General features: G+C 34.6%; 1 protein-coding gene across 1 annotated transcript; it reads left to right on the top strand.

Annotated features, from left to right (window-relative positions):
- The first annotated feature begins 4,665 nt into the window (after window positions 1–4,665).
- Window positions 4,666–5,601, top strand: LOC126075606 (olfactory receptor 6C2-like). The gene has a single exon (XM_049883443.1). The coding sequence runs from the start codon at window positions 4,666–4,668 to the stop codon at window positions 5,599–5,601; it is 936 nt and encodes a 311-aa protein (XP_049739400.1).
- Window positions 5,602–15,069: the final 9,468 nt, after the last annotated feature.

Below are 15,069 nucleotides of genomic sequence, written 5' to 3'. Positions count from 1 at the left end.
ACTAAGGTGCACGTGAGCCAAGCCATGGTTTTCTCAATCCCCTCATATTCATGGAAAAGCTGGATAATGAATACAAAAGACTAAAGAAGAATTGATGCCTTTGAATTTTAGTGTTGGTGAAGAAGATTGAATACATCATGGAATTCCCGAAGAATAAAGAAATCTGTCTTGGAAGAAGTAGAGCCAGAATGCTCCTTAGAAGCAAGGGTGGTGAGACTTCGTCTCACATACTTTGGACATGTTATCATGAGGGACTAGTTCCAGGAGAAGGACATCACATGCTTGGTAAAGTAGACGGTCAGCAAAAAAAAAAAAAAAAGAAAACCCTCAATGAGATGGATTGGCACAGTGGCTGCAATAATGGGCTCAAGCATAACAACTATGAGGTTGGCACAGGACTGGGCAGTGCTTCATTCTGTTGTACATAGGGTAGCTATGACAGCACTTAACAACAACAAAATCAACAGAGTCAAAAAGGAAATTTATGGAATAATATCTTTTAATGTTAAAAAAATTATTAAAAACCAAACCAAACCCATTGCCATTGAGTTAATCCTGACTCATAGCAACCCTATAGGACAGACTAGAACTGCCCATAGAGTTTCCAAGTAGCTCCTGGCAGATTTGAACTACTGACCATTTGGTTAGCAGCCGTAGCACTTAACCACTAAAATTCAAACAAAATGTTTGTAAAACCTCTACACTAAAAACATTGCTAAGAGGAATCAAAAAGAACTAAACAAATAGAGACGTATCCTGTGTATGCTAATTGGCTTTTATTTTTAATGACAGTTACAGGGTTAGTGTAGAAGTTAAGCAACTGGATTTCTGATTAACTGCTCGTAGGAAAACTTTGTGTTGTTAAGATACCAATCTTCTCAAACTGACTTATTGATTCAATAAGATCTCAACCAAATTCCTAGAAAATACTAACTTTTGTGCAATTGGACAAGTTCATCATAAATTTATATAAAACTATCAATGATAAAAGCTACAACAGTGGTTGTTTCTGTGGGGTTATTCCTGTGGCACTTATGTAAGGGGAACAAGAGAATCTTTTGAAGTGATGGAAATGGTTTTTTCTCTTGATTCTTGATTTACATGGTGATTTTTATACCAGTGTGTACACAAGGATAATTCATTGATATATACTTGGTATTTACACATCTACCGTAAATATTATTAAAAAAAAAAAAAAACCTGGGGGAAAAATGCTATTTACAATAAAATAAGAACCCGGAATACTTCAAGTAAAATATTCAGAGCAAAAATGTCCAGAATTTCAGGATGGCGAAAACTATGTTACCTTTTTATTTCATCATTAAAAGAACAAATACCATTTTGACCCAGGATGTACACTTATGGCAATAATTCTAACAAGCATGCAAGATTCTTCTTACCAGATACTTTTTTCAGATTTTGTTTTTTGGTTGTGAGAAATGGAGGAAAGTCTATATTTGTTTTAGGTATTAGTAAAACAATGGCGATACATAAAGAAAAAATGTTAATACTAGTGAAAATTAAAAAAAAACATGAATTTATAGCAATAGAAAATGACTTAAAAACCTGATAAACCATTAAGATATTGAAAATAAACAGCTGCAATAAATGATTCATATATAATTACATGTATATTAATTTACAATAGGTGTAGAGGTTTAAGAACACCTGACAAATTATGCAAATTATACAAACTGTTGTTAATGTATAAACCAAAACTAAACACATTGCCATCAAGTCGGTTAGGACTCGTAGCAACCCTATAGGACAGAGTAGAAGGGTCCCATAGGGTTTCCAAGGAGCGGCTGGTGAATTTGAACTGTCGACCTGTTGTTTATCAGGCAAATCCTAGTCACTTCCGCTCCAGGGCTCCTGTTAATGTGTACTTACTTTTATTTATTTAAAGTTTTCATTGTGCATTAGGTGAAAGCAAATTAGTTTCCCTATCACTTTTAAATAGAAACTATAAAATATTTTGATGTATTTGCGTAAATAAATGTTTGGGAGTATATACGTTGTAATGTAAGCTGTATAGGTAATGGCCTTCACATATTTTTCCTGTTTTTGTTCTCTATTTTAAATTTTCCAAATACAATAAATAATTCATGCAACAAATCAATAATCAAGAAATGTGGTCTCTTTATTCTTGTCCCTTATGATATGTATCAGATTAAGCAATGTGACTGTAAAACGAACCAAAACTTGTGTTTCATGATCTGATTCTTCTGTTGTCTTACTGTTGAGTATGACTGGGAACATTCAATTGGAGAATGTGATTTGTATTTTAAATATGCTATATATATTTTTTTTATACATATTTGATAATTAATGACATTGACACCAAGATGTCGAGGTGTGTTTCAAGCTTGGTTAAACAGATTGAAAATATAAAACTATTACAATGTGGATGTACACCAATATTCATGCTGTACCCAACATAGCTCACATACGACAAATTTTTCATCAAAATGCTGTGTTTGATGCTGCATCCTTTTGTCTCCAAGGACATTGTCTCCAGCGGTCCCTTTGTTACCACACTTTATTTTTTTCCTCCAAATTTTATTACTCAGAAGACTCATTAGTGATCTTCTTTGTGGGTCACCAAGGGCTCTTTGTTCATTTGCTTAGTTGCATTTTTATCAAGTAAAGCAAATGTGAGGGCAGATGTAGTAAACTCACTTGGTGCCCTGAGAGGTCAGAATAGCAGCTCTCCTGAAACACGAGAGGATTCCTGAGATTCCACAACCCTCATATTGTTGTTACTTTTTTTTCCCTTTCTTGTGGACATTATACTAGTCCAACAAGGTAGTCCATGTAATTGGTTAAAGATGGATACCTCAGAGAGCTGTATGCATTCCAGAGTTGCCATGAATATGACAGTGGATTCATAAGCAAAAATCAGCAGAAGTTCACATGAAAATCTTCATCTCAACTGCCATTTTCAACCTAGAAGTTTTAAGACTTGATGTGTTTCAAGAGCCAACACAAACTATGACTGACAGTCGTAATAGTAAGTTGTGAGATAAAGTTTGTCATCTTAATTATATTTACTTCTGTGTAACCTGAGTCTTATTATTCTCTGGAGGAAAATGTATTTTATAAATCTTTTAAAAATCAGAGATGTAAGTGATAATTTTTACATTTGGCAAAATGCCCATTTTTTCATTTTTAGAATGCATTTTCTTTGGATAGCTAAATGTCATTTTGGGGGAGCTTTTTTTTTTTTTATGCATAGCAATATATCGGCATTTAAAGTGACTTAGAATTATATATATTGCCAACATCATATAAAAAAGATCTCCTTATGCATACAATGATATAAGCATACTTCACAATCCCCCAAAAGGATGACATATGCCTGAAGTTGCATCACCTCAGTACCCTCGCTGTTCAGATTTCAGACATATATTTTGAAAGTAAAATAAACAAAAACCAGTTGGTCACATTTCAGTGTCAGTCACCTGTTAAGTCTTGCTTCATTATATTTTGTATATCTTGGGGAAAAAAAATGTTTCTAGAGCATTGAATATTGCCCAGTGTTGATAGGGCTGAGGAAGTTTACTCAGTGATATACACTTTACCTGAGGTCTTAGAAGGAAGGATGGAGAAATGTAGAAGAGGCTACTTCAGTGACACAGCAATTCGATCTAATGTAGTTGTTCGATGTGTCCATAAATTCCCTGAGAGTGTTCTTAGCGTCAGGAAAACCATGAGCCATATGTTCTTCCTTATGTTATAAACTGTACCCATGAAGCCATAACTGTACTCACAGCTCAGGTAGACAGAGTTGATCTGTCTACCATTCATAAAAGAACACATTAATTTACACAGTGAAGTGTGTTCACATGCAAATAAATTGAAGTCTCCACAGAAAACGTTTCACGACACACTGATGAAAAATTTCAGGCCTAGAGACACTAATTTTAAAATGAAAGCATAGGTGTTGATGAAAATGCAGAGCAATATAAGTATGATGAGAGGTGAAGTGGGAGGAAGACTACATTAAGAAATAACAACAGATAAAAGGTTAAGGGGAAAAAATATCACCTGTAGATCTGTAGTGTATTTGAAATTAATTTATGTGAGTATTTCATGCAAGGATGAATGGAAAGCCTTTAATTAGTCAATAAGATTTGCTGCATTCTGCACAGCAGTAGAATGTAAGAATTACTTAGGGACAGAGAAAGCTAAGAAGGAGTCAGGAGGGGAGCTGCAGCTGCTCTGTGTGTGTGTATGCAAGTGTGCGGGTAGGGTTCAGACATGTTCATCAAAGAAAATCCGTGTGTGCTGTGAACGAAACCAGAAAACAAAATTCTTTGAACATAAGAGCTAGAACGGAGACTTCAAGAGACTATAGAATGTTCATAGTGAACCCAAGTTATCTGACATACTTTAGCACTTTATGAAGGAGCAAAGTGCCATGCATATATACCAAACAAATAATTCTTGAACTGAATGACATCTGTGCTCCTTATGAAGTGAGAGACTAATAACAGTCAAAAGCAATTCTTTTTGGAGTGTGGATTCCAGATGTAAAAACTGTTCATCATATACTTTAATGAATAAGAAAAGTCTGAACAGAATAGATGTAATACAGTTAAAATGACCTATGATAAAATATCTCTAAATATGACATGCAGATTGGACAGAAGTCAGGAGTCAGTGATGACAAACCGCACAGTAACGACATTCATCCTGCTGGGACTGACAGATGACCCACAGCTGCAGGTTTTGATTTTTATCTTTCTCTTTCTCACCTACATGTTGAGTGTAACTGGGAACCTGACAATCATCACACTCATCTTACTGGATTCTCACCTCAAGACAGCCATGTACTTCTTTCTACAAAATTTCTCCTTCTTAGAGATCTCATTCACATCTGCCTGTATTCCCAGGTACTTGTACAACATAGGAACAGGTGACAAGCTCATTACCTATAGTGCCTGTGCCAGTCAAGTATTTTTTACTGACCTCTTTGGTGTGACAGAATTTTTCCTCCTGGCAGCCATGGCCTATGACCGCTACGTGGCCATCTGCAAACCCCTACACTACGTGACCATCATGAACAGCACAGTCTGCAGAAGACTTATATTTTGCTGTTGGGTGGCTGGTCTGTTTATTATAATCCCCCCACTCATCCTGGGCTTGAATCTGGAATTTTGCAATTTGAATACTATTGATCATTTTATCTGTGATGCATCTCCCCTGCTGAAGATCTCTTGTTCAAATACTTGGTTCATGGAACAGGCTGTTTTAATCTGTGCTGTGCTGACTCTCATTATGACACTTATGTGTGTCTTTCTGTCCTACATTTATATCATCAAGACAATTCTAGGATTTCCATCTGCTCAGCAAAAGAAAAAAGCCTTTTCTACTTGTTCTTCCCACGTGATTGTGGTTTCCATCACCTGTGGAAGCTGCATCTTCATCTATGTCAAACCTTCAGCAAAGAATTCAGTGGCCATTAATAAGGGTGTGATGGTGCTCACAACTTCCATTGCCCCTATGCTGAATCCCTTCATTTACACCCTGAGGAACAAGCAAGTAAAACAGGCCTTCGATGACTCAATCAAAAGAATTGTAATATTCTGTAAGAAATAGGGGGATATGAGGTACAGTTTACACGTGCAGAGTAAACTTCCCAAACTCTGTATTTAGGTTGACTTTTTCAAAACACAGTCTCATTGTCTGGCTGGTTTCTCTGAAGCCCATTTGTTTTAATGTAAAACTTTTTTTTTTTTTTTAATCTGCCCTGTTCTTAGGTACTTTCATACGTTTCTTTTTTCACCTTTGAGATTTCTCCATTAGTTTGTGAGTTACACACTATACCCTTTTTTATATATTTTTTGTGATTTCACTAGAATTAAAACTATTTGCTTATTTTTTCTAATCTACCATGCTGCCTTTCAGAGTTTTCTGTAATTTTTTTTAACCTTGTGTTTCTTTGAACATATTATTTTTGCAGTCTGTGGCTTGTATTTCCATCATCTGAAGTAGCACGTGTCTGTTTCTGTTGTCCATTTCTCCCAGATGGTGTTTTTCCTTTTAATATGTCTGTTAATGCTTCCCCATATCCTAGACATTGTTTTTGCAGAATTATTTAAAAATTGAAGCTGGAATAATGGTATCATTCTATGGAAAGGATTTTTGTTTGGCTTCTTCCAAGACCCTGGTTAATAATATGAAAACACCTTAAACCAAGCTCAAAGCTTGATGCAAAATTGGCTTCAATTCTACATGAGGATCTTTGACTTCTGGTCCACCTTTATCCCTTAGAATTATATTCATTCATGTCACAGCCCAAATTTCATAAGCAGCCGTTACATGAGACAGGAAATCTATCCATTTATTTTAAAGTCAAGATGTAGATATATTGCATTTTTGTACACATTTCATGTTCATGTGTTTGTCATCTCTGTTTTCATGTTATTTTGTACCCAATCTGATTGGGAAGACTGATTTAATAATTTTACATAACCTATTTAGAGCCCTTATATTTTGTGGTCACATACTCACCTCCATCATCTAGTTTTTGTGTTTCTTTTATATATATTTTCTATTCTTTCCAGAATTTTTCTATTCTTTCCCAAATTTTGTTTCAGTCACTGAGTTATCTTTAAACCATTTTAATCTAGCTACATATAAGATGTTCGTTATATTTTTGTTAGATTTTATAAAAAGTTCTCCTTACTGACATAGCAATAAATGTAAAATTTATATTCGAATGAGGCAATCGGCTATACAATAAACATATAATTTTAAAAAAGTGGCCATCAAATTGATTCCAACTCATAGTGACCCTATACACAGAGTAGAACTGTTCCACAGGGTTTTCAAGTAGTGGGTAGATTCAAACTGCTGACATTTTGGTTAGCAGCTGAGATCTTAGGATGTAACATGTGAATATATATATGCTTTAAGCCTGTCATGTAAACAGATAGTATATGATCTTGAAGCATACTCATCAAACTAGTAACAGTTGGTTACTCTACAAAAAGGTTTTGGGTAGAGATTAAGAGAGATTTTAGCATTTTCTACCCCTTTGGGAACTCGGGACGTAATAAAACCACCTATCGCTTCCTGAAACAAGTTTAGAATCAACTAAAAAATAAGACAAAAGTGCAGAAAGATGGAGGTAATGACAAAAAAATGCAGTCAAAAACACTGCTTGATTTATAGCGACAGTTATCTCCTTTAACATATCCTATGAAGTTTTTTTTTTTTTTTTTTAATGACTATTTTCCCACACAGATTGAAGTCAAGGCAGAAATTTTGTAGTATCTTCTGCAGAAGATTACTTAAGACATAGCAAGGAAGAAATATGCATGTTATTGAAGATAGACAGCTTCACAAAGTAATTGATTAGGCATACCAGAATTCTAAGTCAAGTATGATCAAGATTTTCCCCAAAGTCATCAATCAGATGAGTCAGTATAAGATAGAACGGAGTAAGTGAGGGCACTGAAAACTTACTGAATTAAGACAGACCTTGGAGTTCAAGGGGGTTGATGTGACCGGAGAAAGGAGCTACAGAGCAAAAGTGTGCCAAAACCTACATTGTGGTCTCCTTCTGTCTTTGCAGACTACTAAGCCATTCATGTGTAGGATAAAACTCTATGAGGCTGCACAAGGAATGACCAATGAGCTTAACTAGAACATATTTCAAAAAACAAATAGGGTTGCAAGGTAGTGCAGTTTCAATAAACCAGATTGAAATAGCCTCATTGAAAACTCAGGGCATTAGGTAGAGACTCCAGGAAAGTCATGCCTTAAAAGCAAGCCTAAATTATTCTCATAATACAAATTATTCTAGCTGCTGAAAAACAAATCTTAAAAAGAAGTATAAAATGGATCAAGCAGGGGTACTGCTGCATGAACAAAATATAGTACTCAAAAAATAGCTACAACAACAAAATCCAGAAACTCATCCACATAGCAGTCACAATTTTCAATATTAAATAAAACAAACTATAGATATGTGCATATATATATAGATATATGTATATATCTATATATTAAAATTAGCCAATAACCATGAAAACATGGCTCAAATCAGTAATAAATTCAGTCATTTGAAAGAGCTCCAGAAATGACAGCCGAAACAAAGGGTTTAAAACAAATATTATAAATATGCTCAATATAACCAAGTATCTAAAAGAAAAACTGAAGAGAGAAATAGAAGATATGAGAAAGAAGCATATGGAACTTAAAAAAAAAAAAAATTTTACAGAGATGAAATATACAACACTTGAAATGAAGAGTTCACTGGATGGGAGTAACAGCAGGTAATATATTGAATAATAAAGACTACTGAAATTGAAAATATAGCAGCCTAAATGACCTAAATCAAAGCATACAGGAAGAAAAGCACTGACAGAAATCAACGGTGTCTCTATGACATGCGGAAAAAGCGAGCAATCATTGTATATGTGTAAATGGAGGTCTAGAATGAAAGGATGAACGGGGGCGAAAGGTATTTTAAGAACAGAAACTTTTACACATGTAATGAGAACTAAAACCCTACAGGTTCTAAAAGCTCAGTGAACTCCCAGCAAAATAAACTCACAGACAGATTAAAGCATGTCATAATAAAAGGACTGAACACGAGTGAAAAAGAATCTCAAAAGCAGATACCAGGGAAAAGGCACACTATTTACACAGGAGCAAATATAGGAATGGCAGTTTGCTTTTCGTCAAAAACATTGCTGGCCAGAAGACAAAGGAGTAAAATCATTCCCCTAAGCAGAAGGGAAAATCCAGAGGACAACATGGATCTGACACAAGAACAAAGAAGAGAAGTGAAAAACATGTGGGTATATATAAAAGATGTTTTTCCCCTTCTAAAAAGATTTTTCAAAGATAATTGACTATAAATAAAAAAATAAAAATGTACTGTTGGGATTATAACATACACAGAATTAAGATGAAAGGCAAAAATAGCACAAAGGCCAAGAGGGGGGAATTGGAAGGATATAATTATAAAATTATTCTATAATATATGAAATGGTATGATATTATTTGCAGGCAGATTGCAGTAAGTTAGAAACGTATATTGTAAACTGTAGAGCAACCACACCCAGAAATGGCATAATTAATGAAAAATAAGGGATATTAAAAAAAAAAAAACCCACTGTCATTGAGTAAATTCTAACTTGTAGCGACCCTGTAGGACAGAGTAAGGTGGAACCATAAAAGTACTTAGTCCAAAAGAAGTTAGAAAAAGAGACAAAAAGCAAGAAAGAACAGGACAGAAAACTAACAGCAAGATGGTAAATTTAAAACCAACCATAACCAATAATCACATATCCTTATTAAAAGAAAGAATTTATCAAATAGGATTTTAAAAAATGAAACAATATGCCATATATAATACTTTGAATAGAAATAAATATATAGGTTAAAGAAAAAAAAAATTTTTTTAATTACCATGGAAACACTAGCCAAAACAAAGCTGGAGTGGCTGTATTAGTATCAGACAACTTTAGATTTCAGAACAAAGACTAAAGGCAGATATTGGATATAATAGTAAGTTATTCAATCAATCAATAGGCACAGCGACCCTAAACATGTAAGGAGTTAAAAATAGAACTTCTAAGTACAGAAATCATAAACTGATATAATTAAAAGAAGAAATAGACAAATGCATACTCACAGATAAGAGATTGTATTACCCTTCTCTCAGCAACTGATAGAAAATCTAGACAAGATATCTTCATAAAAGACTGGAAATAGACAATCAACCAACCTGACCAAATTGATATTTGTAGAACCCACCATCCAAGAACAGCAGAACATATAATCTTTTCAAGGGCCCACAGAATATTCACCAAGATAGACAATAAAACAAGTCTCAATAAATTTAAGGAAACCCTGGTGGCGTTGTGGTTAAGAGCTACTGCAGCTAATTAAGAGGTTGGCAGTTCAAATCCACCTAGGCACCCCCTGGAAACGCTAAGAGGCATAGGATCACTATAAGTCAGAATCAACTCTATGGCAATGGGTTTTTTACTCTTTTCAATAAATTTAAAAGGGTTGAAATCATACACAATACGTTATATGGAGAAAAATCACAACTATTTTGATATTAAATAACCTCAATCTGAACCATTCCTGACACCACCCACAAAAATTATCACGCCCCAAATGGATCATAGCCCAAAATGCAATAACTACAAGAAAACACAGAAAATACTTGGAATCTTGTGGCAGACAAAGATCTAGAAAGGACACACAAAAAGCACAAAACTTGAAAAGAAAAATATGGATAAATTTGACTTCATCAAAATTGAAAACTCTCACATTTTGTAAGACTCCCAGAAAAAAAAAAATATATATATATAAGCCTGAAATTGGGAGAATATATTGACACTACAAATATATGTGCAGTAAAAAAAGAATGGTGCCCTGGTTGCACAGTGGTTAAGAGCCTGGCTGTTAACCAAAAGGTCAGCAGTTTGAATCCACCAGCTGCACTTTGGGGCAGTTCTACTCTGTCCTGTAGGTTCCCTGTGAGTCAGAATCAACGCAAAGGGAATTCTTTTTTTTCTTTTTGGTATAAAAATAATATTTACAAGCTCCATAATAAGAAAACAAGACCTAATAAAAACGGGCAAAATATTTGAAAGTACATTTCATAAAAGAAGATAGATGAATAGCAAGAAATCATATAAAAGATTTTCAACATTAGTCATCAGAGAAATGCAAATAAAAACCACAAAAACACATCAAAATGCATTCATTAGAATGACTAAAATGAAAAAGACTGAAAAAATTGTCAATGATATATATCAACTAAAAATCTCACACATCGTTGCTGGGAAATTCAAGTGTCACAACTACTCTGGAAAACCATTAAACATAACTGTTAAGCAGTAAAATATATACTTTCCATTTGATCCAACAATTGCAGACCTAGATATTTACCTGAGAGAAATAAAAACACACACCCATACAAAAATTTGTATATGAATGTTTAAAGCACCTTTAAACACAGTAGCCAAATCTCAGAGACAGTCAAAAAGTCTATCTCGTGTTGGACAAGAAATCCTGATGTCTAAACCATGGGAATATTTCTGATAAACACAAATGAACTGCTTATACACACAGTAACAAGAATGAATCTCAAAAGTGCTATAAGAGAAAGATGCCATGTACAATTCCACGCATATAAAACATAAGACAAATCTAGTCCAATTTATATTGTCTTCAGCAGATCACTGGTTCCTGAGAATGAGGCCAGGGTTAACTAGGAAGGGACAAAAGAAACATTTGGGGGAGATGGACACGCTCTGTGTCTCCTGTGGTGGTAGTGACTAGTTAGGTGGATACATTTGTCAAAATTCGCCAAACTGAAAAATTAAAGATGGTGCATTTTATTGTGTGTAAATCATATGCCAATAAATCTGTGAGCCAGCCTTGACCCATATTAGTCCATGATTTAATTAAGGCAATAATTATATAAAGGAAGAAAAGAAGCACATTCCTGATGAGCATATGTACAGACACTCATACACACTTGACTTGAAGGAACCTATTAATTACTACATTTTATAACAGTAATCTACCACCCATCTGTCAGTTTGTCATACTGTGGTGTCATGTGTGTTGCTATGATCCTGGAAGCTATGCCACTGATATTTCAAATACCTGCAGGTCACTATGGTAGCAGGATTAAGTGGAGATTTCAGACTAAGGCAGACTAGGAAGAAAGGCCTGGCAATCTACTTCCAAAAATTAACCAATGAAAACCTTATGAATCACAACAAAATATTATGCAACTTGTTTATTCTGGACATGTCATCTGGAAGGATCGATTGCTAGAGGAGGACATCATATTTGGTGAAATAGAGAGCCAATGAAGGCAAGAGACACCCTCAGTGTGGGAGACCCTCAGTGAGATGAACTGGCACAGTAGCTGCAACAAAGGACTCAAGCATGCCGCCGATCGTGAAGAAGATGCAGGACCAGGCAACATTTTGTTCTGTTGTACGTAAGGTCACCATGAGTTGAAGTCAATGCGACAGTGGCTATCTATCTGTTTATACTATTAATATGTTATTGTTCTAAATCTGAACATCAATTTTTTAAAGAAATTTCAATTCTAGCAATTATTTTGACGATATGCAAAAAATGATTTCATAAGCATTCATCTTGCAGATTTTTCTATTATTGTGAAAAATGTGAAATAATCTTTAAAGATTTTAGGTAGTAATTGAATAAATCATTGGATATCCGTAGAGTGATATTTAAAAACGGTGAAACATTGAGGACAGTGTAAATTTACAACAATAAATTTTGGTTTAAACTCCGAGGATACATTAATACAATGGACTGAGATTAAATGGAATTAAAATGACAGATATTAATAATTAGTTGCATAAATAAAAACTTGTTGCCATCAAGTCCATTCCGACTCATAGTGACCCTCATAGGAAAGGGTAGAACTGCCCATAGAGTTTCCAAGGAGCGGCTGGTGGGTTCAAACTGGTCACCTTTTGGTTAGCAGCTGTAATATTTAATCACTATGCCACCAGAGCTCCAATTATAAAAATAGGTTCATATAAATTTAAGGTAAATATCTCAATACACATTTTTTAATTTAATGTTCATCCATGTGTAAATATTATGTTACATGAGTGGGTATATTTGCAGCACAAAATTATGGAAAAATATGATCAAAAACAGCAGATTTTGTTACATCTACTTTAAGCCATTTTTCTAGTTGTTTTCCCTTCGTTTTTTCTGTTTTTGCTTATCTAATCAAATGTCTTAAGTATATACAATTCATACATTTTATGAAAAATTGGTAAAAAGAAAATAAAGATCTATGATGTTAGTTACCTTACATGATAGGAATGACTAAAAAAAAAAAAAAACTAGAAGAGGTTTTTTGTTTGTTTGTTTTTTTCAAGCTACATTCTTACTGTTTTCCTACCAATGTGTTTTAAATGCTTCTGATGCCCTATCCTGCCTCTAAAGGGTATGTCCCTACTGTTACCGTGCTAAGTTTGTTTCCCCAAAGTTCATTACACAGATGATTCATTAGTGATCTTTAAACCTGGTCACTAAGGGCATTTTTGTTTTTTAATTTTGTCACAGATTTGACAAATAAAAAAAGATCAGACTTGAGACTGGAAAACCCTTCTCTGAGCAAAGATAGTTCAGAACATCAACCCTTCCAAAGCTACTTCAAAGGAACTAGCTTTTCTTTTCAGGGATGAGGAGTAAAAGAAAATATTTTCTGAGTCTGTGATAGCGAGACATCTACTGTAAGAGAGTTTATGCAATTGATGTGCATTGTCAGTCATTCGACATACACCATACTTTGCAACTGATAGCAAATTCAAGGGGGTTATGTACTCCCAGGCTGTTGTGATTTGGGGAGTGACCAGATTCAATGAGTTGTGACCAGAAATCCTCATGCTATCTTCCAATGTTATATTCATTTTCAAATTGTAGCTGTAAATACGGCTGTAATTAAATAACTCATAGACTAAGACAATGATTAGCTGCCAGAAGGGTAAAAAGACAATGATTAGCTGCCAGAAGGGTAAGTATGATAAATTCTGTCATTACAGTTACCTTTTCTCTTTTGAGACTTGGGTCCTACTTGTTTCTAATAATTGAATCTTTCCCAACTGTATAAAGTTTAGAAATGTGAGTTCTAATGTGAATATTAATGAAATATCATTATTAGAGTGCTTTAAACTTGGATAATGTGTGGTCATTAAGAAGATTATTTTAAGCAACAATGGTTAGGAGGTCATTCAGAAGTGGTATAACTTGATAATATGAAGAACTAACTACCACACACAAATATCTGAAAACTCAAACTAAAAACCAGGAAGCTTGCATATCCCAAGTTAGGACTGGGTACTGGACACAGGGATGGAGAGGGAAAACAGAGAGTTGGAGGGGAGATAGATAATTCCTGTAAAGAGTTTATTTGAATATCTACCATAACAACATTTATCCTTTAAAGTCTCAATAAATATTACTTATGAGTTTTGGAAACCCTGGTGGCATAGTGGTTAAGTGCTACGGCAGCTAACCAAAAGGTCGGCAGTTTGAATCCCCCAGGCACTCCTTGGAAACTCTATGGGGCAGTTCTACTCTTTCCTGTAGGGTTGCTATGAGTCAGAATCGATTCGACGGCAGTGGGTTTGGTATTTTTTTTTTGTAGGACTTTTAGTACGAAAAACACAGAGAAGAAATAGGACGAGAGCGTTGAAAATCAAGAGTTCCATTTTGGACTTCATGTGTCAAAAAAAAAAAAATTTTTTTTTTTTTTTTTTACATTTTGGACCTTAGAGCACTTGGCTATATGACTGATATTCTCAAGAGCAATCATTTTCTGGAGATCGAGAGTTCAAGAAAGTGCACGAAGACTGTGAGTATGTTAGGAAGTAAAGAAGTACTAAGGACAAAAGCTGACAACTATCAATTAAGGCAAGAAAGAAAATAAATGTCTAGAAATTGTTGCTGTTGTTGTTGTTAGGTGTCATCGAGTCAGTTCTGATTTACAGCGACCCTATGTACGACAGAATGGAACGCTCTCCAGCCCTGCACCATCCTCACAATTGTTGCTGTGTTTGAGCCCACTGTCTCAGCCACTGTGTCAATCTGTCTTGTTGAGGGCCTTCCTCTTTTTTGCTGACCCTCTATTTTACCAAGCATGATGTCATTCTCCAGTCTCTCCTGATAACATGTCCAAAGTAAGTATGACTAGAAAGCAAACAGGTGGCAGAAAATAGTGTATGTTGTGTTAAGGTAAAATATGAGAGAATGTTATGAACAGTGTGTGGTAAAAAGTCCAGATTCCACTTAGGAATTTCCTAAACTTATATAGCAAAAAGGAAGTCTTTGATAAACTTTGGTGTAAACTGTTTTATTATAATGTTGAGGTAAAAAGATGATTACAACATCCTGAAGACTGATTGTATGATGACTGAAAAATAAAAATCATTATCAGTCAGATAATTCTATAAGTGCTTTATATAGAAAATATTTAATTTTTAAACATTTCTTACATGACAAAACTGAATCACAGTGAAAGCAAGTAGGCTTGGA

This window comes from Elephas maximus, chromosome 4 (assembly GCF_024166365.1).
Source record: "Elephas maximus indicus isolate mEleMax1 chromosome 4, mEleMax1 primary haplotype, whole genome shotgun sequence".
NCBI lineage: Eukaryota > Metazoa > Chordata > Mammalia > Proboscidea > Elephantidae > Elephas > Elephas maximus.
This window is presented reverse-complemented; position numbering and strand designations above follow the sequence as displayed.